Source organism: Palaemon carinicauda, chromosome 17, assembly GCF_036898095.1.
Source record: "Palaemon carinicauda isolate YSFRI2023 chromosome 17, ASM3689809v2, whole genome shotgun sequence".
NCBI classification, from domain to species: Eukaryota; Metazoa; Arthropoda; class Malacostraca; order Decapoda; family Palaemonidae; genus Palaemon; species Palaemon carinicauda.
In genome coordinates, this window is record NC_090741.1 from 58358618 (window position 1) to 58384383 (window position 25766).

The 25766-nt window shown below is 42.4% G+C and overlaps 1 protein-coding gene and 1 non-coding gene across 3 annotated transcripts in view; both read right to left on the reverse strand.

The window, feature by feature from the left end:
- LOC137656790 (iron-sulfur cluster transfer protein NUBPL-like) overlaps positions 1 to 25766 on the reverse strand; it is a 127764-nt gene that overhangs the window by 1077 nt on the left and 100921 nt on the right. For both annotated transcript variants that reach the window (XM_068391086.1, XM_068391085.1), the window contains exons 3-6: positions 20791 to 20916; positions 17422 to 17461; positions 8977 to 9161; positions 860 to 1051 (exon numbers count right to left, since the gene is read on the reverse strand). In XM_068391086.1, coding sequence (XP_068247187.1) covers positions 860 to 1051; positions 8977 to 9161; positions 17422 to 17461; positions 20791 to 20916 — 543 coding nt within the window. The remainder of the gene's footprint in view (positions 1 to 859; positions 1052 to 8976; positions 9162 to 17421; positions 17462 to 20790; positions 20917 to 25766) is intronic.
- On the reverse strand, positions 12381 to 12498 carry LOC137656925 (5S ribosomal RNA). Its single transcript, XR_011047049.1, has one exon. It is a non-coding gene; the product is annotated as a 5S ribosomal RNA (ribosomal RNA).

The window sequence follows — 25766 nt, forward strand, 5'->3', positions numbered from 1 at the left end:
CGATCTCTCATTTTTTCCAAGGAGATGCATGAATTGGCTCTTCATAATGAATCCAATAGGGTAAAAAAATGTAGGTGACAAAAAAGTAATGCAGCTGGTAGGCAAAGTAACCTGTATTACCCCTATTGTAGACTTTGTTGCCCAATAAGTTGCATGCTGAAGAAGAAAGTCAAGAACTAAAAGCAATAAACAAATACGGCTGGTCACTAACTTACATATGTGGTTGGTTATACAGTGAGTAGGCTTTCACCTTTGAAACATGGATATCTCACTCTAAAAACTAGAGATTGCCTTCTTCCGTGAATGACGTGCTGCTAAAAATATTTGAGACTAGCTACACAGGTATGACTAAGAGCAATATACGAGGTTCAATATACCAGAATGAAGACAAATTTTATACACCGGGACCACACCCCTAATTCGTTTTGGATGCAGATTTAGCAATTTTCAGTATATAATTTCTATGAAAAGTCGGATGTAACATTAACCACCAAAACTTTTATATTTGCAAGATACTGAATAACCATTTCACTAAAAATTATTGCAAAAATGAATATTCATGTCGATTTAAAAAAAAAAGGGGGATAAAAGCTGCAGATAAAGTTCCAGACCAAGCAAGCAGTTTCATGAAAACCAGATGGGGTTTCCTAATCCTTGAGGCTGCTAACTCATGAACCGCTACCAGTATCCCATTATTAATTATGAAATAATTTAGTCTCTTTCAATGGTAAATTGTGTAAGGGGCAAGTGTGACTTTCATACCATTTAGTACCTTGGTTTCACATTAAAACTATTCTACTTTTAAATATTTCATCTGCCAGCAATTATTTACAGAATGTAGAACTACTGTATTCCTTACCTAATTCAGTTGCCAAATTTTGAACTCCATGCTGACCAAATATATGTTCTTGATGTCCACAGTTGGGGCAGGTATATATACTCATATTTTGAACCACACCCAGTACCGGTATGTCGACTTTATGGAACATTTCAGCTCCTCGGCGAGCATCTAGAAGAGCAATATCTTGAGGCGTGGAAACTATTACGGCCCCTGCAACCAATAAATGAAATGCAATAAAGTATATAAAACACAACTTATACTTCCACCTAATGCAACAATTTTTCCTTGAAAGGTAAGGCACGCAAAAGCAAAGTAGGTATGTCTATTATATAGGCAGTTAGTATAAGCTTATATTCCCCAAAAAATCTCAAACTTTACTTATAGATTTATAGGTCATGACTGGATAGGAAATTTCATAAATTGCCAATAACTTAATGAAAGGTTAATTATCATCATGAAAATTTCACTCTCTTCAGGACTGGCATCTAAGATGACCTAATCGTTTCAAAATCTTTAGTTATGTTCCTCCTTAACCTACGACATTATTAGTTTATTACTAGCCAGAAATAGGTTAGAATTATCTTTCTTTGAATGGTGAAGTGTGAATGACAAACAAGTATAAGTCACATAATGTGTATGAAGTACAAAAAACAATTACTTCTCATTTAAATATCTAATAATGAAATTTTAAAACATATATAATAGGTAAATATGCACAGTTTTAGTGCTTACAGTTTAATATTTTCTTCAGCTATCGTTCAATTTTACAAGTTGAATGTTTATTAAGCAACTTTTCGTAGACATCTTTAAAAAAAAATATTTTTCTCTTTCCCTGGAGCTTGCCTTGCAGTTTCATTTTTAAAGTAACTAGTTTAGTCACTTTCATTCTTTATTACATCACTTTGCAAAAAGCTTTCCATTCTGTTTTTTTACAGTAACATTCCTCATATTCATTAATAAATACTTCTACTAATTTCCTCACGATCAGACCCAACGATTCATTTCCTTCTTTTACAATTTCCTTAAATTCTTGGCTAAATGACAAATACACATATGCATGAACAAACAAATCAAAACAACAAGATTTGAGAAAGCATGACAAAATGAATACCTATTAAGTTATTTCAGGTACATGGAAAGACATTTTGAATGAGCAACATAAGTGAGTTGTAGATTCTATCTATTTAGCCAATATTGTCAACTACTGTATACCAAAATGCAATTTTGATGAAACATTAAAATACCTGTAGGTCAAATTGTAAAATTCTCCAAAGCACGAGCTTCCCGACCTTAAAAATAAAAATGTTTTCTCTCCTTACCCTAAACCCTCCTCTACAGGAACCATCTTGTGCTGGAATGTTTCATAATTTCATGGGTTCGAACCTGAACTCTCTAGTTCAATAATCCAACTTTCCCATAATCTTAATTTATTGAAGTCGTCATAGACTTCTAGATAAACACACACACAACCTATTGAAATGGGGAGGAGGGAGGGACAATGGGATCTACAGGTACAGCAAGTGTAAAAATTATGTTTATTTCGATGTATAGTACCCATAGGTCACATAGCTAAGTACAGTACCACACTTTCTAGGTGGTGGGACAGTGATAATTACAAAACTTAACTAAATTATCAATCATGACTTGCAAACATCACTATAACTTACAGCTCTTGCCTTTTCCCAGGAAAATAATAAAAATGTCCAGTTATCAATTCTTCCTACCCAAAAAAACCCTATAGAAAATAAAAGACTATCCAGGAAAAGTATCCTCCAATTACCCACTACTAATATGAGTTAAGAAATAGTTCCAGGAAACTATTAAAAACTTATAATCAAGTATTGCCATTTCAGAAATTAAATCTACTTTTCCACACTGAACGGAAGAGCTAATCTCTACTTCAGGAGCAATCGTATACAGTGAACCCTCGTTTATCGCGGTAGATAGGTTCCAGACGCGGCCGCGATAGGTGAAATTCCGCTAAGTAGTGACATCATATTTACCTATTTATTTAACATGTATATTCGGACTTTTAAAACCTTCCCTTGTACGTAGTACTGTTAACAAACCACCCTTTAATGTACAGAACACTTAATGCATGTACTACAGCACCCTAAACTAAAACAGGCACAAATATTAAAGGCGATTTTATATCATGCGTTTCCTAAACACCTAAAAAGCACGATAAAAAATGGCAACCAATGTTTTGTTTACGTTCATCTCTGATCATAATGAAGAAACAAACTCATTTAGTGTACACATATATGTATAGGTTAGTTTTTGCATCGATTATATTGATTATACAGTATGTTGATTTTTTTATTACCAATGTTTTACTTTACGTATTTTTCTTAGGACTTCCAAATGAAATGTTTTTCTTTATGACGCCGCCTGAAACGACGGCGTCATAAAGTACTGTACGCTCAGTAAACAACCACGCTCAGAACAAACAAGGCATTTAACGCGCATGATGATAGTGATAAATAATGATACAGTACAGTATTTACAGTAAAAGCATTTACAAAATATGTTACCTTACAAATATAATTTACCGTATCTATATAAAATCATACAGTACTGTACAGTACATATTGTACGTAGCAAAGCAGGAAAACAATTTACGAGAGAGAGAGAGAGAGAGAGAGAGAGAGAGAGAGAGAGAGAGAGAGAGAGAGAGAGAGATTGTTTTACGTACGTACTGTAAATGTAAATTTTAAACATAAAAAATCAATTTACGAGAGAGAGAGAGAGAGAGAGAGAGAGAGAGAGAGAGAGAGAGAGAGAGAGAGAGAGAGAGAGAGAGAGAGAGAGATTGTTTTACGTACGTACTGTAAATGTAAATTTTAAACATAAAAAATCAATTTACGAGAGAGAGAGAGAGAGAGAGAGAGAGAGAGAGAGAGAGAGAGAGAGAGAGATTGTTTTACGTACGTAAATGTAAATTTTAAACAAAAAAAATATGATAGGTTACAACATGTAGACTTTTAAAACCTTCCCTTTAACTTAATGCATACAGTACGTACAGTACTAAACTATAAAACAGGCACAAATACAGTTTTAGAATGTGAGAATATAAAAGTAAAAAATAAAGATTGTTACTGTACTCACCACGAAAGAAGTTGAAGAAAAACTTGAATGATGATGGCGATGAATTTGCTGCACAGTAGAAATGATGATGATGAAGCTGATGATGTGTTCTACTGTGCAGCCAGGTAGTATTTTACGTCTCTTCAGACGGAGGTGTCTTTTCCTGGGACACCTCTTCAACTTCTTCCTGGGAAACTTCTTCAATTTCTTCCGAAGGCGTACTAGCAGGAGGAACTGGCTCTTTTTTGCGAGGCTGGAAGAACATTGTGATCGGAAGTTGTTGCCGCTGCTTCTTTTTTCGATCTAAGAGCATCTTGTAGGGAGTCATTATGTCATTAACCTTGTTGCAGAATTGCATCGACCGAACCATATCCTCGTCCCACTCTTGCAACATTTCTTTCAACTCCTTCGCATGGTTGCAGGCCTTGGCAAGCCGTTCTAATGTTAAGCCCGTTTCTTCGACATTTTCTTGGGTCTCTTCCTGGGTTTCACTCTCTTCTTCGCTTGCCGATTTCGTCAGGTCTTCGAGGTCTGCGTCAGTTAGGGGCTGGGAATGGCAGTCCAACAACTCGTCGACGTCTTCAGTCGTCATGTCGCCAAACCCGTCACCTCCAATTATGGCAGCCAACTGCACAGATTTGCGTATTGCAGAGTGTTGGATTTCAGCAGGTGTAAATCCCTCGTCGTCGTAAACAATCTGGGGCCACAACTTCTTCCAGCTCGCATTCACAGTTGCAGGTTTCATCTCTTGAAGTGCCTTCTGAATATTCTGCAGGCACGTGGCTATGGTGTACTGCCGCCAGTACGCCTTCAAGTTAAAATCTTCATCCTCATCATCTTGGGCAGCATCCACACACGCAACGAGGTCCGCCAAGGTGTTCTTCGTGTAGAGGGCCTTGAACGCCCTGATAACCCCCTGGTCCATCGGTTGAATTAATGACGTGGTGTTGGGTGGCAGGAACTCAACCTGAATGCCCTCATGCGACAGGTCAGTTGCGTGTCCACCAGCGTTATCCATAAGGAGAAGGATCTTGAATGGCAAGCCCTTCTCTAAGAGATATTTGCTGACTTGCGGGATAAAACACTGATGGAACCAGTTGGAGGTCAGCATCTTCGTAATCCATGCTTTTTGATTATGCATCCAGTACACGGGAAGGAGATTCTTAATTTTATTTTTCAAAGCGCGAGGATTTTTCGACTTATAAATAAGCCCCGGCTTTAGCAAAAATCCAGCAGCATTGCCACACATCACGAGGGTAACGCGATCCTTGAATGCTTTAAAGCCAGAGGCTTTGGCTTCCTCTTTGAACAGGAAAGTTCGCGACGGCATTCTCTTCCAAAACAAGCCGGTCTCATCCATATTAAAGAATTGTTCCGGCTTGTATCCACCTTCGGCGATAATATTCTTGAATGTCTGGTTCGCGTAAGTTTCAGCAGCGGCAGTGTCAGCCGAAGCAGCCTCGCCATGCAGGGAAACGCTTTTCAGAGCGAAGCGTTTCTGAAACTTCGCGAACCATCCTTTGCTGGCAGAAAAACGTTTCTGAGGCTGGGAATCAGTGGATGTCCCTGGTTGAGGATCATCTGCATCATCATCTTCTTCAGCATGGTTGCCGTCGTCGTCTTGAGGTTCCTTTGCAGCAAAATTCTGATACAAGCTCAAAGCCTTTGTTCGGATGGTGTTCGTATCCAAGGCTATGTTCTTCATCCGGCAGTCGGCAATCCACACAGCTAAAGCACCTTCCATGCGTACGATCGTTTTATTACGCGTTGTAACGACTCGCTTCGCTGATCTGCCGTCTTTCTAATGTTCGCCTCGTCCTTCTTGATATAGCGAACAGTAGATTCGTTGATCCCAAAATGGCGCGCAGCGGACGCGTAACTTCTACCATCTTTTAACATATCGAGAAGCGTAACCTTCTCAGCAATCGTCCTCATCCTTCGGTGGCGTTTAGGCTCACTACCAGCCTTAGTAGAAGCAGAACGCTTGGGAGCCATTGTACAGTAGGATTTGACAAAAAGTTCAACTTAAAAAGGTCGCACACAGCACAGATTACTGTAAACTTCACAAACTTAAGAACGTCTACTCAGCGATACGCGGGAACAGAGAGTGGACGACCCGGGCCCGCGAGAACCTAGATGCTGGAAGCTGGAGATGATGGCAAAACACCAATCACAGGCTAGATAACAAAACTTGAGTTCTGATTCGTCATCTATCAGCGCTTGAACCAATCACAACCCGTCTTACAGTATATGATGCGTAGGTTACCAACTCGTACAAGATACCCCGCGCATACCGTACGTACGTACAGTATTAATAATAATAATAATACAGTACAGTACTGTAATAATAATAATAATAATGATAATAATAATAACAATCATAATTTTATTAACAACAACAACAATAATAATAACAATATTTAATAGCTTTACGTATGCTACAGTATTTTATTCTTTTGTAGGATGTGTGTCTCTCTCTCTCTCTCTCTCTCTCTCTCTCTCTCTCTCTCTCTCTCTCTCTCTCTCTCTCTCTCTCGTACGCTTATTCGAAATGTGATTTTTGCAACAAAGAATATTATTGGATGCAGTACTGTACTACGTACGTATACATACAAAAGATTCATGGAAAAGAAGCACATCCATTACATTTGTAGTACTGTACGTACAGTAGTAGCCATCAGCAGCCTTACACCATTCTAATATTGTATGACTGCATCTGATTTGCGTTTCATGTTCGATTTAATTTTACTACGTACTGTATACAGTACTGAATTATCGTATGATAATAATACAGTAATAATAATAATAATAATGATAATAATAATAACAATAATAATTTTATTAACAACAACAACAATAATAATAATAACAACAACAATAATACACGTAATAGCTTTACGTATGCTATTTTATTCTTTTGTAGGATGTGTCTCTCTCTCTCTCTCTCTCTCTCTCTCTCTCTCTCTATCTCTCTCACTCTCGTACGCTTATTCGAAATGTGATTTTTGCAACAAAGAATATTATTGGATGCAGTACTACGTACGTATACTGTACATACAAAAGAATCATGGAAAAGATGCACATCCATTACATTTGTAGTATAGTAGCCATCAGCAGCTTTACACCATTCTAATATGGTATGACTGCATCTGATTTGCGTTTCATGTTCGATTTAATTTTACTACGTACTGTATACAGTACTGTACTGTATTATCGTATGATCACATTCTCTTTTCGTGTTTTATTTCTTTCTGTGCTGAATTATATATCATATGTAATGCAATGAACAATCAGTAAGAGCAGATATTACTAATTACAGTATTAATGGAATTACAGGTAACAAAATACTGTATCGTATTTGGTTGTCTTCAGATTTCGCGGTATTTTCGAATTTTCCGGAAAATCCGCGATATGTATATATATATGGGTTATGGAAAAAACCTGCGAAGTGGTGAATCCGCGATGGTCGAACCGCGAAGTAGCGAGGGTTCACTGTAGCTAGAAAAAGACAAAAGTGAAGTTCCCGATATGAATTACTCCCTGAAAAATAATTACTTTCTTGTTAAGTTTTCCATTTCTACCATGAACTGTCTTATTCCCCTAGCCTTTGCACTAAATACACAAGCAGAGGGGATCTACCATTTTTAAAAACACCCTAATCTCGAAGCATTTCTAAAAAAAAAAAAACAATGACGAGAGTTTACAGGCTGCCCATGTAAGAGCCATTGTCACACATTAGGTGGGACAATTGAAGAACCAATGTACGACAAGTGAAAGTCTACCACAGAATGATAAAATAAAGACAGCATTCTAAATTACATTAGGTTGAGGTACCAAACCTACTAAAAACAGGTTAATAACCCCTTTCAATGAGACCGGTCAATTTTATACTTTTATTACCAGTCACAATTGTGAATACCAACAAAGTCTACAGGAGGCAGAAAAAACAATATTATTACCCCCATTTATCATGCCATATCATTTATAACAAGTTGTAAACTGAAAATCTGTAAAGCTTATGTCTATTCAAGAAACATCCTATAAACCAGAATGTGTGTTGAGTTCCAAAAAGGACAGAATGAAAGATGCAATTCCCCTCTATACCTTGAAATTTGTCTGATAGTTTAGAATACTGTACTAAATAGTAGTTTGGTAAATATAGACTCGCCACACTGGAATAAGAATATTACTGGAATAAGAATGTATTACTGGAAAGATTGGGATATCATGTAGATGACAATACCCATGACAGTACAGTAAGACAATGTGAGCCTATCCATGTAAATATTTATCACAAAACTCAAAAGTAAAGTCAAAGTACAAGCCAAATCATACATCATAATAATCTCAATAAAAAATAATCATTTCAGACAGTTTTCACAGAAAACAAGGAATTTCCACGTGAATGAACAGCAACATCTTAATTTAGAATGTTTCTATTCAACAGTAGTGATCCTTTCTATAATAACTGTCTTATAACAAGAGGGGAAATCCTAACATCTACAAATACTACACAGAACAGTACCTCCGTAAGACCACTTCCCATACGAAGTGTACAGGGAGAGGGGAAGATCATAGCCCAAAACTCAGCTACTATGCTGAATATTAAGTAAACCACATGACATGAAAGGGGCAAAATATACCTAAAAAATCCTGTACTAAAATAATCAAAACTTAAACCCAGCCACGTGTAAAACCTTCAGAAATAAAAATAACACAACTGAAAAAGTTGGCTGTAGCGTGGCACAGAAATTTCATGCAATTAGAGGTAAGCTGGCTTACAGAGGCACAGATCGCAGGTTCAATCTCAAGACATCGTACAACATTCCTGCAATGGATGGTTCCTGGAGTGAAGGACATAAGGAATGGCAAGAGAAAATTTCTTTAATCTTTCTCATCTTTTCAAGGTGAAGAAGCTCACACTTAGGAGATATTAGCAATGTGACCTACAAGTGATACTCAACAAAATACAGGTAATATTTTATCTTAAGATTCCTACACACAAAAAAAAAAACTAAAATATATGAAAATAGGAAGAATAACCTTACCAGTAACCTCAACTAACTGAGATATGGATAGCTGTGTGTCGCCCGTGCCTGGAGGCAAGTCAAGTACAAGGTGTGAAAGTTCTCCCCACGCAGTACGAAGTAATAATCTTTGCACAGCAGACATCACCATGGGACCTCTCCATACAATTGCTGCCTTCTCTTCCACAAGAAAACCCATTGACATGCTGTAATGAGTTATGCTCCATTACACTTTTATCAGACGAACACTGATAAGCATATCTGTTCAACAATCTATGATTAGAAAAGGCTTAAAACGTTTCATAAATTGGTAAGATATCAATAATGTTAAAAAGCATTGACTAAATACAAGCGAATACACTCATGAAACTAGAGACAGAAATGTTGTAAACGTCTTTTTTTCGTTAACATGATAACAGTACTGAGCACAATACATTGCACACCTCTTTAGTAAATGCGGTTGTATTTACACGCTAAACAATACTTTACAAATATTGCAAATTAATAAAGGATAAAGATGACAAATTCGAAGATAATTTGTATTTTTCCTAACCATACAAACCTTAGCTATTTACATTGGGAATTACTTTCGGCGTAGCTGAAATGACGAGCCATTAGATTTTAACGAGGGTTTCCTACCCCGCGCTAGTTAGCAGGGGTAGGGGGAGGGGTAGCTTGCTACCCCTCCCTCCCTCACACACCGGTGAAATGTCTCACTTCACTTAGAGGTAGGACTTGACTTGGGGGACAGGGCTGGCGGGCAAATATGTGTAAATAGCTAAGGTTTGTATGGTTAGGAAAAATACAAATTATCTCCGAATTTGTCATTTGTTCCATAACCGAAATACAAACCACGCTATTTACATCGGGTGACTTACCCCTTAGGAAGGGTGGAAAGTCCCCAGCCATACTGGCTTTGGCTTTACCCGGGGACTCAGAATCCGAGTGAGTCGCACTCGAGAAAAGGAGTCCCTGCACCTCACAAGTTCCTTGCTCCGCAAGGAAACGTGTGGCCTACATAAGCTTGTGTGTGAAGGAAGAAAGTGTGACCCGTCCTAGGCAGTTGACCTGGAGTTCCAGAAGGTACTCTGGGTTGGGACGTTCCCAATACCACCTCGTCAGGGTATGAGGGACGCGACAGTATTGACTCAATACTCGGAACACAAGGAAGCATGGTTTACCTGCAGAGGTTTCAGGTCAGCTATGCAGAGACCAGGATGCTGCTTCCCCAGTAGAGGAATGATGAAGAAAGAAGTAAGGGCCAGACATACTTCTTTCGTTCATGCAGACTAAAACCTGATAACAATGCCCTCAACCTTCTGCTACCTGTCCAAAAAGGAGCCTGAGGTTAGACCAGCTGTTGTGTAGCCACCACAGAGCGATAGAAACGTATCGATACTCCTGTGGGTCACGTCCTGCAGGAAGCGGGCTGTGAAGGTCATTAGACGCTTCCAGACTCCAGCTTGTAGCACCTGCGTCACAGAGTAGTTCTACTCGAAGGCGAGGGACGTTGCGATGTATCCGACATCGTGCTGTAGGGCGACGTGACGGGGGAGGGTCTGGATTCAGGTCGAGATGAATGTCCTTGAGTCCGAGCTGAAGAGGTATACTGGTGACTCTCCCGTGTCCTCCCTGTGCTCCCAACCCGGCTGCACGTGAGGACAAACTGCAGCTGTTCTCAAAGATAACCCCTCGATTCCTTCACTGGCAAGAAGGAGAAGGTTTGGGTCATCTGATACAGAATGGAGACTCGAAATCTTGAAGGAATTGGACCGAAGGCCCGGGACTCCAAGATTCTGAGTCTTGAAAACAACTCAGGAGCGAACCTGAATGTTGCCTTCCCCTATTCTCTTGAAAGGGCGGAGTCGTACGAGACCATGAAGATTGCTTACACACTGGCCGAGGCCAGAGTGAGCAGGAGCACCGTCCCCCAAGACGGAATACGATCAGAGGCCTGTCGTAATGGTTCTTGAGAAGATCTCTTAAGGGACTAAAGAATCCAAACCATGCTCCATGGAGGAGGTCTCACTCCGACTGGGGGCAGGGACGTTCGCAGCTTCGCATGAGCGAAGAAAGGTCCAGTGGGAAGGAAAAAGTCTATTCCTTTCAGCCTGAAGGCCAGGGAAAGGCTGAGCGATAGGCTTCACTGCCGAGAGCGGAAAAGAGTTTCCTCCCGCCGAAAAGCAATAACTCCGTAATTGCTGGAGAAGAGGCCTCAAGGGAAGAGGTATCTCTCCCACGACACCAACCACAGAAGACTCTCCCCTTCGCCTGGTAGACCACTGCGGATGACTATCGCAGGTGACGCGACCTCCGCTCCGTGACTGTAGCGGGTTGTCTCTTCTTGAGGAGGCGGCGTAGTGTCTCCAGGCGTGAAGCCGAAGCGATGCAACGGCTCGTGAAAGATGTTGTAGTGTGGTTGTTTGAGTAGCCTGTGCTGTGGAAGAAGCTCTCCCGGGAGTTCTGTCAGGGGAAGCAGAGGGTCCGGAAACCGTTCTGCGTATAGTCACAGTGGAGCTCTCAAAGCCATCGAAAGGTTGACAGACAACCTGGTCGTGTTGAGACCCATTCTCAACAGACAACAATGGCGGGAAGACGCAGGCGTCGATGTTGTCCCACCGTCACCGGAAAGCATCTTTCCAAAGAGTCTTGGGGTCTGAGACTGAGGGGAAGAACAGCGGAAGCTTGAAGTTCCAGGCTGTCGCGATCAGGTCCCTCAGGCCAGGACTTGCTGGTTACTATAGGACAAAGACCCCCAGGTACTCTCTATCTGCGAGGCTCTGCTCAGATAGTCGGAGAGAACATTCCTCTGCCCGGAATAAGCGAGCCGATAGTGGTATTGAGAAGACCTCGTATCATCTCAGTATCTCTACAGCAAGATGCGAAGGTATGAAAATGCGTCCCTTGCTGGTTGGAATACGCCAGTACCATGAAGTCGTCACGCACGGAGCGACTCGGCAGGAACTGTACGATCTGTAGAGGGGCCAGACTACGGCCCCTAAGCCTGCCTGAATGATGGGGAGGTATCCTTCAGGTCCTGACCATAAGCCTGAACTGGAACATGCCCCCCCCCCCCCTTTTCTTTGATGAGTCCGAGAACAGCATCAAAATGTGGGGAAAGGACGAGAATATCCACTCCCATCAAGAGGTTCCATAGGTCAACCCCCATTGCAGATCTAAACGTTCCGCTGGTCCCATAGGGGCCAGAAAGTCCGGTTAATCGTTTCTTTGATACCACCGGAACTTGGGCCGCCTCACAGGGACCTTATCCTGAGGCGACCGTTCGGGACTTTAGACGGGTCAATGAGGAAAAGAGAGCCAAGAAACGTTCCAAGGTAGGGCTGAAAGCTCTGCTTGACTGAGAACAGGTACTGCGACTCTCCTCAGCCTTGCCACAGTCAACTGAAGGGAAGGCTCGGAGAAGGAGGCAACAGCATCTGGTGTTCCCAGGCGTCACCCATCCAAGTACTGACCAGACCCAACGTTGCTTAACTTCGCTGATCGGACGAGAAGCGGTGTTTTCAACGTGGTATGGCCGTTGACTCAATATCATGGCTAGATACTCCAGATGTTGAGGCAGAAGTAGAGAAGGCTCCTAGCAAATTACTATGATCCCTCACTCTTGGTAAAGACCCGGAAGCTTGTCCCGGCGTTGAAGAAGGTCGAACCCGAGCCTACCGGAGTTGACCAGACCTCCAAAAAGCGAAGGAGGCGGAAGCCTGCTCCTGAGCGGCCACGAGGAAAGCAGGGAGAGTTCTCTGGGGAAAAACCTGCGATGCCGCGGCGGGATCGCCACACCGCATCTTAAGCAGGAACACCCGTAGTCTAGGCTGAGTTCCAAGAGCTTCCTGGAAGATGGATGGAATGGAAACTGGAAGTACCCGTCCTTCCGATCCAGGGCCTAAGGAGTCCTGCATCCTCGTTACCAGTCTGATCGACTCTGCTGTTCCACGCTGGACGAAGTTTGTTCGACAAACTTGATCAGAGCTGAGAGGTCGACGACGGAACTCCCGTCTCAGATGCTTTCCTACGAGAAAGGATCGACTGAAGCAGCCGGGGGATGAAGCCGTCAACGACCCTATGGAGGACCTTCTCCTAAGGCATGGATCCTTCTGCCCAAACGGGCAAAACTCTTGCCAACCCCATGGCATAGAGGTTCAGTGACACTGGATTCGCTGACAGAGACGGAGAGATGGTAAGAGCGAGGCGCGATATCTTTGGCTGATCATGGAGATCGTGCAGGAATCTGCATCGGGAAGCTGTTATCCGGATGAGTAACCTTAGGCATCCCCCCAGCGTGAGACCTGCAAGAAGGGGTTGCCAATCCTAGAGTTTGTGAACTCTGCCGCTCCCTCTAGGATTATGCCTCCCCGGGAGAGCCTCCCGTGCCACCTGTCCCTGACAGGAGGGGACTGCTATTGTACACCTTGTCTTAGCTGCCGTAGCCGGTCCGATAACTTAGGCCGACGAGGCTGAAAGAAGAGGCGTTGGAGGCCTGCAGGGTCTGGAAGAAAGTGCCTTGGAGGAGTGAACACGAAAGTAGACTTCCTCCGCACAACAGCTGTCCATGTCTCTGTCCTTGGGCTCAAACAAGCTCTTCCCAAGGATGGAAGTGTGTCTGAGCTTGTCGACATCCACGGATGAGACACCCGAAGGGAAGCCCTCGGTCACTGCATCTAGATGCTCCAACATCGAGTTTGCCCGCAAGTTCGAAACTTGGCGACGGAACGCAAAGGTGCTTGAGCCTGAGAGGAGGAAAGTACCTATGATCTTCCTGGATCTTCCTTGTACAAAACCTCGGGTCGCAACCGAGGAGGGAAAGGACCTGGTAAGCCCCTTCCACGGGATGGAAAAGAGGAAGGGCTAAACCAGTCACCCCTTGCCCGACGGAGAAATCTCGAAAGGAAAACTCCCAAGCACAACCCTTCCACGGAATGACGAGGAGGAAGGGCTAACCCAGGTTCTGGAAAGAAGAATGTTGCCCAGACCTCTCTGAAGATTCTTCCTGCTCTTGCACGTGCCATGCTCTGCGTTTACGGGATGAAGACCGTGTTCTGGAAATACGCGCTCCAGAAGACTCGCCAGGCTGGCCGTGTTGCGAAACCCCGACGGGAATCGCGGTCGCAATCGCCCTGGTGCTCGCGCGATGGTAAATTAATGGTTCGCGTGTGGCCGAACGTGGAAGCGCCAGTGCGCGGGCACGCAGGAGCGCGGACTAAAGTGCGCGAGGGAGCGCAGAAGGAGGGCGAGCATGGTTGGAAGGGCGAGAGCTGGCGGTCAGAATCCGAGAGTTCACAGGCAAGCGATGACCCGTAAGCAAGCAATGGCTACTGCAGGAATCAAGCTGGCGCTCGTGCGATGGAACAATGTCGGTTCGCGCGATGGAACCCCGTCGGTTCGCGCGATGGAACCCCGTCGGTTCGCGCGATGGAACCCCGTCGGTTCGTGCGATGGAACACCGTCGGTTCGTGCGATGGAACACAGTCGGTTCGCGCGATGGAACACCGTCGGTTCGCGCGATGGAACACCGTCGGTTCGCGCGATGAAACACCGTTAATTCGGCGAACATTGGAGTGCATGTGCGCAGGCGCGTGCGCACGTGGGCGTGCGGTCGCACGGGCACGTGGGCGTGTGGTCGCGCGGGTGAGTGCAGGCGGTCGGGAGACCGATGGCGCGTCTTGGCGAGCGAAGGCGCGTTGGCAAGTGATGGCGCGTCGGCAAGCAATGGCGCGTTGGCGAGCGGTGGTACGTTAACAAAACGCAAGCGCGCAGGCGAAGAATCACGCGGGCGCGTAGGAGATCGCTGACGCGTAAGAGACTAGGGATGATTAGCGCGCATTGCGCTAATCAGAAGGCGCGCAGGTGCATCAGGAAGGTGAGCGCCGATGCGAGCTGTCAATCAGGCGATCCTGGACGGTTAGGAAAACTGTTGGCGCCCATTGGTGCGTGGCAGAAAAGGGCGCGCAGATGTGCGCAGGCGATTGAAGGAAGCTGGCGCACAGAAGGACAGAAGTAAAGGTGAGCGCTGGCGAGCAGGAGGAAGATCTACGGCAAGACTCAGCTACCGGAGATCGTGGTCCACAGCAGGCAAGTGCTAGATCGCTACTGATGGTGTCCAGGGGACCTGACACGCGTGGAAGATCGATGGCGATCGTTGACGCGCAGGAGATGGCTGACGAGCAGGCAAACGTTGACGCGTCTGTGGTCGCTGGCGAGCTGGTGATCGCTGGCGAGCAGAAGGGCGACGCGTGGAATCCTGTGCGTAGAAGAAGAATCCTTGTCCAAGACCTGAACCGAAGTTCTAGGTTGCGCGGGCGAACGTGGGCGGACAGGGCGCGTATCAGGAACTGGAAGCTCAGGTGCGCTCTGACGGGCAGGAGATCTAGAGCGCTCAGGAGACCGATGGCGCGCAGGGCGCACAACAGGAACAGCAGGATGTTCGGAGTCCTCAGGAGAGCGCTGGCGAGCAGTGGGGCGACGATCATCAGGAGAGCGCTGACGAACAGGAGAGCACTGGCGAACAGGAGAGCGCTAGCGATCAGGAAACGCTGATGAGCAGGAGAGCGCCTGTGCGCTAACACTGCAGAAGGGGGCGCAGGGGAACCCTGACACGCAAAGGAAGCACCCCCCGTGGGAGGCAACCCTTTGCCCCGAAGGGACTGTTGCCCGTCGGATGACGAAGTTAGACTGCTGTCCATCTGCACCAGGGGCGGAAGGTCAGGAAGGCGTAGGAGATCGATCCCCGGAGAGATCTAAGGAGGTAGGAGCTGCAGGCTGCATACGGAGGAGATTCAAAAAGGCGCCTCTTAGCACCCTTATAGGGAGATGGGAGGCCCTTACGACGTAGCGGACGGTGAGCCTTACGGCGAAGGCGGCCAACAGCAACAACAGCAGAAGAGTCCTCCGAAGAGGAGTCTCTATGAGTGTACTCCCTCGCGAACGAAAGAGAAACACTTCGTAGAAGAGACGGGTCAGCCAGTGACCTAAAAAGAGCAATCCTCCGAAAAGGGGCTCCTGCAGTTGCCCAGCCCCTTGAGCGTAACTGCAGGTGCGACCGCTCAGCACCAAGAGCATAGTCGCACGAAATAAAGGCAAGAGGAGAACCCCCCAAAGGGGAAAAAAAAACTCAAGCCTGGACAGGAAAACTTCCCTCGGAAGGAAAGTTACCCACCCAAGGAGGCGAGCCTCCTGAGTGTTCTAAAATGAACTGGAGACCTGTCAATCGTCACGGGAGTACTTCCAGGAGAAGGAGACACGCCCCTGACGAAGATCTATAGGGGAGGCAGCAACAGCCGAATCCCCAGGCCTCAACAAGACAGCTCACTCCGTTGTCACATTACAGAAACAAACTAGATCAGTAACTGTGAAAAATAAAAACAAAAATCATTAGTTAACATTTATTCCCCCGGGAAGGCTCCGAAGAGGAATCCCGAGGGAAAAGAACATAAGAATTACACAACAGGCACGTGCCCTCACAACCACTTACACTCACGGAAGGAGAGCTGTAACCAACACAGAATTATAACAATTATAATTATGTAACTATGTAATTATGTAATCTAAAAATGAATGAACACTAAAAAAAGAACGAAAACCCCGAAAGGAATCGTTCTACAAAAGCTGAAAAATTAACAAATACAATTAGATTCATAAACTAATTGAGACAAAACGAACGGCGTAGCAACCCCACCCACACGGGAAGGAAGCTACTCAGACGTAGTAACGTAGTAAGGGTGAACGACCTCAAAAGAGAGAGAGAAAGACCGTAGTCAAACTCGAACGCGACCCATGAAATTACACCGTGGTGGCCTAACTGCCGAGGGCTCCACGGAGATATCGTACACTACACACACAAGCACAAACTCTGAAAAGGAAACTTACTGATTTCTATACTCAAATATATACATAAACACGAAAATTTTTTTACATATATATTGAGTAAAAGAAAAGTAAGTGATTAAGTAAAGACAAAACAAACAATGGCTGCCAAGCAAGGACAAAGACAGAGACGTCTGTCCATTGTCCGAGCCAAAAGTGAAGTGAGACATTTCACCGGTGTGTGAGGGAGGGAGGGGTAGCAAGCTACCCCTCCCCCTAACCCTGCTAACTAGCGCGGGGTAGGAAACCCTCGTTAAAATCTAATGGCTCGTCATTTCAGCTACGCCGAAAGTAATACCCAATGTAAATAGCGTGGTTTGTATTTCGGTTACGGAACAAATTGCAAATTAACAAAGGATAAAGATAAGACTTTTAAAACATGTCAAATAATACAGGCATATGGTGATAAGCTTTATGTTTAGGATAAATTTCACTAATACTGTTCTTGATACAGTATTGAGTTTCCTTATAAAACAATGTATAATTTTCCATATGATCCATTGCATATTTATTCAGTATATAATTCTTGTATCTTTAAACTACATCTTAAAATATTCCAACCTATAACAGTAGTATAAGATTACTCACCATTTAATACCATAATTTGTGAGGGGAATCAAATAATCATCTGAAAATACAAAATTGAAAACCAAGTATCATAATCAAATTTTCTCTACAAGGCCTTAATATTTGGTAGGCAGTGCATATTTCAAACTGGAGAAATTAATTTTTTCATAGCTTTTTTAATAATACATCATCACTTGCACAAAGCCCAAAATACTATGAAATGGGGTCATTCTGCTCTCTGATATTGTGAGCAAACTTCGTATAGTTTTGTACTTACGGCGAGTTTATAATTTTGGGGGGATATGAAAAAATGACATTTCCTAGCATGCTGACCAATTGGAGATTAAAATTGTTGATTGCGCTATCTGGCGTTGTGGGATATGTTTTAATGAAGCCGTAAAATATGAAATATATTTGGGTGAGCGAGTTTAAAAATTTTGATAACAATAACAGAACAAAATGTAACTATGCTGTGTGTAGGTTGAGTTAATTGTTGTTAAGTGCTTTATAGAGTGATAAGACAAATTTTGAGGACGGTAGATGATGGTGAAATCTGATTAGGCCTACTTGTCTATCTGGAACCACAAGTCCATGAACTGATGAGTGACATCCTTAAGATTATCTAACAGTTGAGCAAGATATTCTTTTGAAAATATACTTATACAGATAAAAGTCATAGACTCATGAACAATGATTTGGGTACAGATAAAATACTAATTTGAAACAAAGTCATAATTATAACCTATAGACCACTTTTCTCAACTAACATGAGATGATGTTCTTAATATTACTTCCCATTTTGGGAATACTCTTATATCTTGCACTAATGTGTGCCAAGTGTGACCCACTCTAGATAGTATTCAAATGTTTTTGAGGTAACATTATAGCCCTAGCTGCATTACCGACTTCCTTTCCCAATTCATCTATCGTGTTTGGGTTTTTTAACTTACCCATGCTTCAAACATCACCCCTCATTTGAGCACAAAACCTTTGAACAAGCTCTAGTGAGTCTACATATGTCAATTAATGTTTTTTTTGGGGGGGGGAGGGGAACAAGCTACTGTGCTAGAAAAAATTGGTCAAAAAACGACAGCCATCCGGGAGAAAATTCTTAACTGAAATTATTTCTATAGTATTCTATTGTATGAATTAATCTAAAAATAATAATTTATAGTCATCGGGGAGTTACCAATCCCACCAACTCAGCAGTATAATCAAGTTGGGTCTGTATGATACACTATATTGTTAAATACAGTAGAATGAATACCTTTTATTGAAAAAGGGCCATCATAATTGACTAATGATACCTCTTCTGCAATTCAAAAAGCTACTTATTATACAATTAAACAATCTTGAATTACACTTTAACCTTGGATGAAATAAAATTGTAGTGCAACAGAAGTTTTCTGCTCCAACTGTATCTCTAAAACCATTTTCACCTAGATTCCCTAAATTACAGGTCTTAGTTCCAAATGGATTCAATTTATGAAGAGCAATTAGTACAGGAAGTGTGCACACTTATTTTTTCAAGTAACCAAAGTGTAAGAATATAAAGATCACAAATTTGTTTTTCTTTGGATAAAATCTATGAACTGTATATACAGTATACATGTTATCCCAAAACTCCGGATATAAATATTACAGATTCCTATGTATAAAAATTTTCTTTCTCAAAATGGCCAGTTCCTAAAGATATTTTATAATCATAGCTAAGACATGCCTCTAGGATGGCACTTATTAATATGAATAGTCTCTTGAGGGCTCTTACAGGACATAGAAGAATCTTGTCCTATTATAACAAGTCCTGGGAAATTGTTTGCCACGGATAGAAATGTGGAAAGCCACTTACTCAATATTGTGGCAGCAATCTTCAAGTCTTGAGGTGACCCAGAGAATTATAAACAAGTATAAGAAACTCGTGGGGATATCAATATCAATCACCGAGGTGTACCATTCACAGGCAAGTAAAATATAATAATTCACTGGGTTACAGTTGGTACCTTATATAATTAATTGACTTGACTTGAATTCCCAGCTCTCACTAGCTAATGATCTGTTTGACACTCGGCCAATACACGACTTAAAAGAAATGCTATATCATTAGTGGGGCTTTGCCAGGCTGTTACATAGTTCAGCATATGTCACTACTTGGGAACCAGATGCATCATGTGTTTTTGAGCTTTTCTTTTAGCTCAAATAATGTGTTTGTACTGTTTGGCCCATGACGACCTATAGCACCTCCCGTTAAGCCTGGTTTTTTCCAAATATGAGCATTGAAATCTCCCAGCAAGATAACTTCATCAACTCTGTTGATATTTAGTAACAGTGGATCAAGAATTTATCTTTAGTTATTTCATCAACATCCAATGTTGGGGAGTAGAAACTTTCTTCTGCCAATGGAATAAGCCAAGTCATAAGTCATTCATTGATACCTGTTGGACCTTCAGGTAGGTTTGATAGTAATGTATTTTGGCATTACAGTGACTATTTACCTATGAGGATAGTCTCAGTACAGCCTTGTCTATATTGTATCTAAAAAGCTCGTATGCAACCAATGCAGTTTTTCTGGGCTATCTTGTAGCCTTAGCAGTAATCAGATCTTGGAAAAACACTAAGTTCAAGGTTCCTTTGACTAGTTTTTGGTTAATGTTTTGTGATTGCAATATAAATTGTCTTAACGTCCACAGATAAACATGAATATCAAGAGTGGAGTAAAAAATGTTTAGGTAGCCTTTTTTAAATGTAGAAACAAAACACACTACACATGCAGGGGCATTATACAACCATAATAACATGAGAGAAAATGAACTAGTCAATAAAGAACAATTGGGGGAGTTGGTTTTTGATGGGATTACACCAGATCAGACTAGAGTAATAGAAGGAACTGGTGGTTCACAGTGGGGAGTTTGGTTCTATAGTAACTATAACAGGAAAAAATCCTGTGTAATTCAATTTCTGTTGATTAGCTAGCATCCAGAGAACTCTAGCCCATGAATTGCTGGTAAAGGACATTAAAATAATACAGAAAGTATAATGAAAAAGTTGTCGAAATTAATGTTCACACATATTCTAAATACCAATGCATACATATATGTGCTAAATAATTTAAAAAATTAAAATTAAGTAGATGAATAATTAGATAGAAAATAAATAAAACAATCATTGTCAGTTCAAACTGAAATCAAACCCAAGACAATAGAAAGCCACGGTACAGAGACTATGGCACACCATATGACATGAGAGCACTGACCTCAATATTATTATAGTTACTAAAATTGCACCTGCAACAATTAGTATCCAGAAACAACAGAACACATTCCCATAACTACCCAACAAAGGCTTAAACTTTGGACATCCATTAAACATCAGCCCTTACGAAAGTTTACTCACCGTCGTTCAACGCTGGAGATCCTGACAGGTTCATCATGCGAGGAATAGAAGGTCCAAACACATCCATATCCAGCAATCCAACTTTGTTTTGACTTTCCACCTCTGACAGTGCTAGTGCCAAGTTTACTGTGAGGAAAAAATGTAAACAATGAAGTTTGAATGGAATATAGTTTCAAATATTAACTAAAAATGATATTTTGATTATAAAATAAATTTTTGAATATACTTACCCGGTGAATATATAATAGCTGACGTCTCCGACGGCTCGACAGAATTCAAAAACTCGCGAGCGATCGCCATGAAGGTAGCGGGTGTGCCCACCAGCGCCGACTATCGGCCAGATACCGCATATACATGTAAACAGCTCCAGTTCTTCTCATCCCGCTGGGTCTCTATCGGGGAGGAAGGGGGGGGGCCTTTAATTTATATATTCACCGGGTAAGTATATTCAAAAATTTATTTTATAATCAAAATATCATTTTTAAATATTAAACTTAGCCGGTGAATACAGTGAACCCTCGTTTATCGCGGTAGATAGGTTCCAGACGCGGGCGCGATAGGTGAAAATCCGCGAAGTAGTGACATCATATTTACCTATTTATTTAACATGTATATTCGGACTTTTAAAACCTTCCCTTGTACGTAGTACTGTTAACAAACCACCCTTTAATGTACAGAACACTTAATGCATGTACTACAGCACCCTAAACTAAAACAGGCACAAATATTAAAGGCGATTTTATATCATGCGTTTCCTAAACACCTAAAAAGCACGATAAAAAATGGCAACCAATGTTTTGTTTACGTTCATCTCTGATCATAATGAAGAAACAAACGCATTTAGTGTACACATATATGTATAGGTTAGTTTTTGCATCGATTATATTGATTATACAGTACTGTATGTTGATTTTTTTATTACCAATGTTTTAGTTTACGTATTTTTCTTAGGACTTCCAAATGAAATCTTTTTCTTTATGACGCCGCCTGAAACGACGGCGTGTACGCTCAGTAAACAACCACGCTCAGAACAAACAAGGCATTTAACGCGCATGATGATAGTGATAAATAATGATACAGTACATACAGTATTTACAGTAAAAGCATTTACAAAATATGTTACCTTACAAATATAAATTATACAGTACTTGTACGTAGCAAAGCAGGAAAACAATTTACGAGAGAGAGAGAGAGAGAGAGAGAGAGAGAGAGAGAGAGAGAGAGAGAGAGAGAGAGAGATTGTTTTACGTACGTAAATGTAAATTTTAAACAAAAAAAATATGATAGGTTACAACATGTAGACTTTTAAAACCTTCCCTTTAACTTAATGCATACAGTACGTACATTACTAAACTATAAAACAGGCAGTAAGAATATTAAAGTAAAAAATAAAGATTGTTACTGTACTCACCACGAAAGAAGTTGAAGAAAAACTTGAATGGTGATGGCGATGAATTTGCTGCACAGTAGAAATGATGATGATGAAGCTGATGATGTGTTCTACTGTGCAGTCAATGACAGTATTTTACGTCTCTTCAGACGGAGGTGTCTTTTCCTGGGACACCTCTTCAACTTCTTCCTGGGAAACTTCTTCAATTTCTTCCGAAGGCGTACTAGCAGGAAGAACTGGCTCTTTTTTGCGAGGCTGGAAGAACATTGTGATCGGAAGTTGTTGCCGCTGCTTCTTTTTTCGATCCAAGAGCATCCTGTAGGGAGTCATGATGTCATCGACCTTGTTGGAGAATTGCATCGAGCGAACCATATCCTCGTCCCACTCTTGTAACATTTCTTTCGCCTCCTTGATATGGTTGCAGAACTTGGCAAGCCGTTCTAATGTTAAGCCCGTTTCTTCGACATTTTCTTGGGTCTCTTCCTGGGTACCCTCACTCTCTTCCTCACTTGCCGATTTCGTCAGGTCTTCGAGGTCTGCGTCAGTTAGGGGCTGGGAATGGCAGTCCAACAACTCGTCGACGTCTTCAGTCGTCATGTCGCCAAACCCGTCACCTCCATTTATGGCAGCCAACTGCACAGATTTCCGTATTGCAGAGTGTTGGATTTCCGACGGAGTAAATCCCTTGTCGTCGTAAACAATATCGGGCCACAGCTTCTTCCAGCTCGCATTCACGGTTGCAGGTTTCATCTCTTGAAGTGCCTTCTGAATATTCTGCAGGCACGTGGCTATGGTGTACTGCCGCCAGTACGCCTTCAAGTTGAAATCTTCATCCTCGTCATCTTGGGCAGCATCCACACACGCAACGAGGTCCGCCAAGGTATTCTTCGTGTAGAGGGCCTTGAACGCCCTGATAACCCCCTGGTCCATCGGTTGAATTAATGACGTGGTGTTGGGTGGCAGGAACTCAACCTGAACGCCCTCACGCGACAGGTCAGTTGCGTGTCCACCAGCGTTATCCATAAGGAGAAGGATCTTGAATGGCAAGCCCTTCTCTAAGAGATATTCATGGACTTGCGGGATGAAACACTGGTGGAACCAGTTGGAGGTCAGCATCTTCGTAATCCATGCTTTTTGATTATGCATCCAGTACACGGGAAGGAGATTCTTATTTTTATTTTTCAAAGCGCGAGGATTTTTCGACTTATAAATAAGCCCCGGCTTTAACAAAAATCCAGCAGCATTGCCACACATCACGAGTGTAACGCGATCCTTGAATGCCTTAAAGCCAGAGGCTTTGGCTTCCTCTTTGAACAGGAAAGTTCGCGACGGCATTCTCTTCCAAAACAAGCCAGTCTCATCCATATTAAAGACTTGTTCCGGCTTGTATCCACCTTCGGCGATAATATTCTTGAACGTCTGGTTCACGTAAGTTTCAGCAGCGGCAGTGTCAGCGGAAGCAGACTCCCCATGCAGGGCGAAGTGTTTCTGAAACTTCGCGAACCCTCCTTTGCTTGCGGAAAAACGTTTCTGAGGCTGGGAATCAGTGGATGTCCCTGGTTGAGGATCATCTGCATCATCATCATCTTCAGCATGGTTGCCGTCGTCGTCTTTAGGTTCCTTTGCAGCAAAATTCTCATATAAACTCAAAGCCTTTGTTTGGATGGTGTTCGTATCCAAGGCTATGTTCTTCTTCCGGCAGTCGGCAATCCACACAGCTAAAGCACCTTCCATGCGTACGATCGTTTTATTACGCGTTGTAACGACTCGCTTCGCTGATCTGCTAAAGGTGATTGCAGCCGTCTTTCTAATGTTCGCCTCGTCCTTTTTGATATAGCGAACGGTGGATTCGTTGATGCCAAAATGGCGGCCGGCGGCCGCGTAACTTCTACCATCTTTTAACATGTCGAGAAGCGTAACCTTCTCAGCTATCGTCATCATCCTTCGGTGGCGTTTAGGCTCACTACCAGCCTTACTAGAAGCAGAACGCTTGGGAGGCATTGTACAGTAGGATTTAACAGAAAGTTCAACAAAAAGTTCAACTTAAAACAGTCGCACACAGCACAGATTAAACTTCACAAACTTAAGAACGTCTACTCAGCGATACGCGGAAAGAGAAAGTGAACGATCCAGCCCCGCGAGAACTTTGATGCTGCGGGTAGAAGATGCGGGCAAAACACCAATCACAGGCTAGATAACAAAACTTGAGTTCTGATTCGTCATCTATCAGCGCTTGAACCAATCACAACCCGTCTTACAGTACTATGATGCGTTGGTTACTCATAGAAGATGCCCCGCGCATACTGAACGTACGTAGATTAAGTACAATACCGTAATAATAATAAATAATGATAATAATACTGTACAGTAATAATAATAATAATAATGATAATAATAATAACAATAATAATTTTATTAACAACAACAATAATAATAATAATAACAATAATAATAAAAATTTACGTACGCTATTTTACGCCCCTCTCTCTCTCTCTCTCTCTCTCTCTCTCTCTCTCTCTCTCTCTCTCTCTCTCTCTCTCGTACGCTTATTCGAAATGTGATTTTTGCAACAAAGAATATTATTGGATGCAGTACTGTACTACGTACGTATACATACAAAAGATTCATGGAAAAGAAGCACATCCATTACAGTACACACCATTCTAATATGGCATGACTGCATCTGATTTGCGTTTCATGTTCGATTTAATTTTACTACGTACTGAATTATCGTATGATCACATTCTCTTTTCGTGTTTTATTTCTTTCTGTGCTGAATTATATATCATATGTAATGCAATGAACAATCAGTAAGAGCAGATATTACTAATTACAGTATTAATGGAATTACAGGTAACAAAATATCGTATTTGGTTGTCTTCAGATTTCGCGGTATTTTCGAATTTTCCGGAAAATCCGCGATATGTATATATATATGGGTTATGGGAAAACCCCGCGAAGTGGTGAATCCGCGATTGTCGAACTGCGAAGTAGCGAGGGTTCACTGTATATAATAGCTGATTCACACCCATGGTGGTGGGTAGAGACCAGTATTAATACAGTTTACGGCGTATATGCTTAGAGTTTTTGACAGTTATATCATAACAAAACCCAAATAAATATAGGTACCTGGTAAGGAAGCTGACTCTAACGATTACTCTGCCTTGTTAGTCCGCTTTCCTCACGAAGCCCAGCCATCCTCTTAAGATGCTGAAAGACTCCCAGGAGCTGAAGTATCTAGGGCGACAACCCATACAACAGGACCTCATCAAAACCCTTAATCTGGGCGCTCTCAAGAAATGACATCAAATCAAAAAGGATGCGAAAGGCTTCTTAGCCTTCCGTACAACCCAATTAAAAACATTTCAAGAGAAGATTAAAAGGATATTGGAATTAAGGGAATGTAGTGGTAGAACCCTTACCCACTACTGCACTCGCTGCAACGAATGGACCCAGTGTGTAGCAGTCCTCATAAAGAGTCTGGATATCTTTTAAATAAAATGACGCGAATACCGACTTGCTTCTCCAAACGGTCGCGTCCATAATACTTCGCAGAGATCTGTTTTGCTTAAAGGCCACAGAAGTT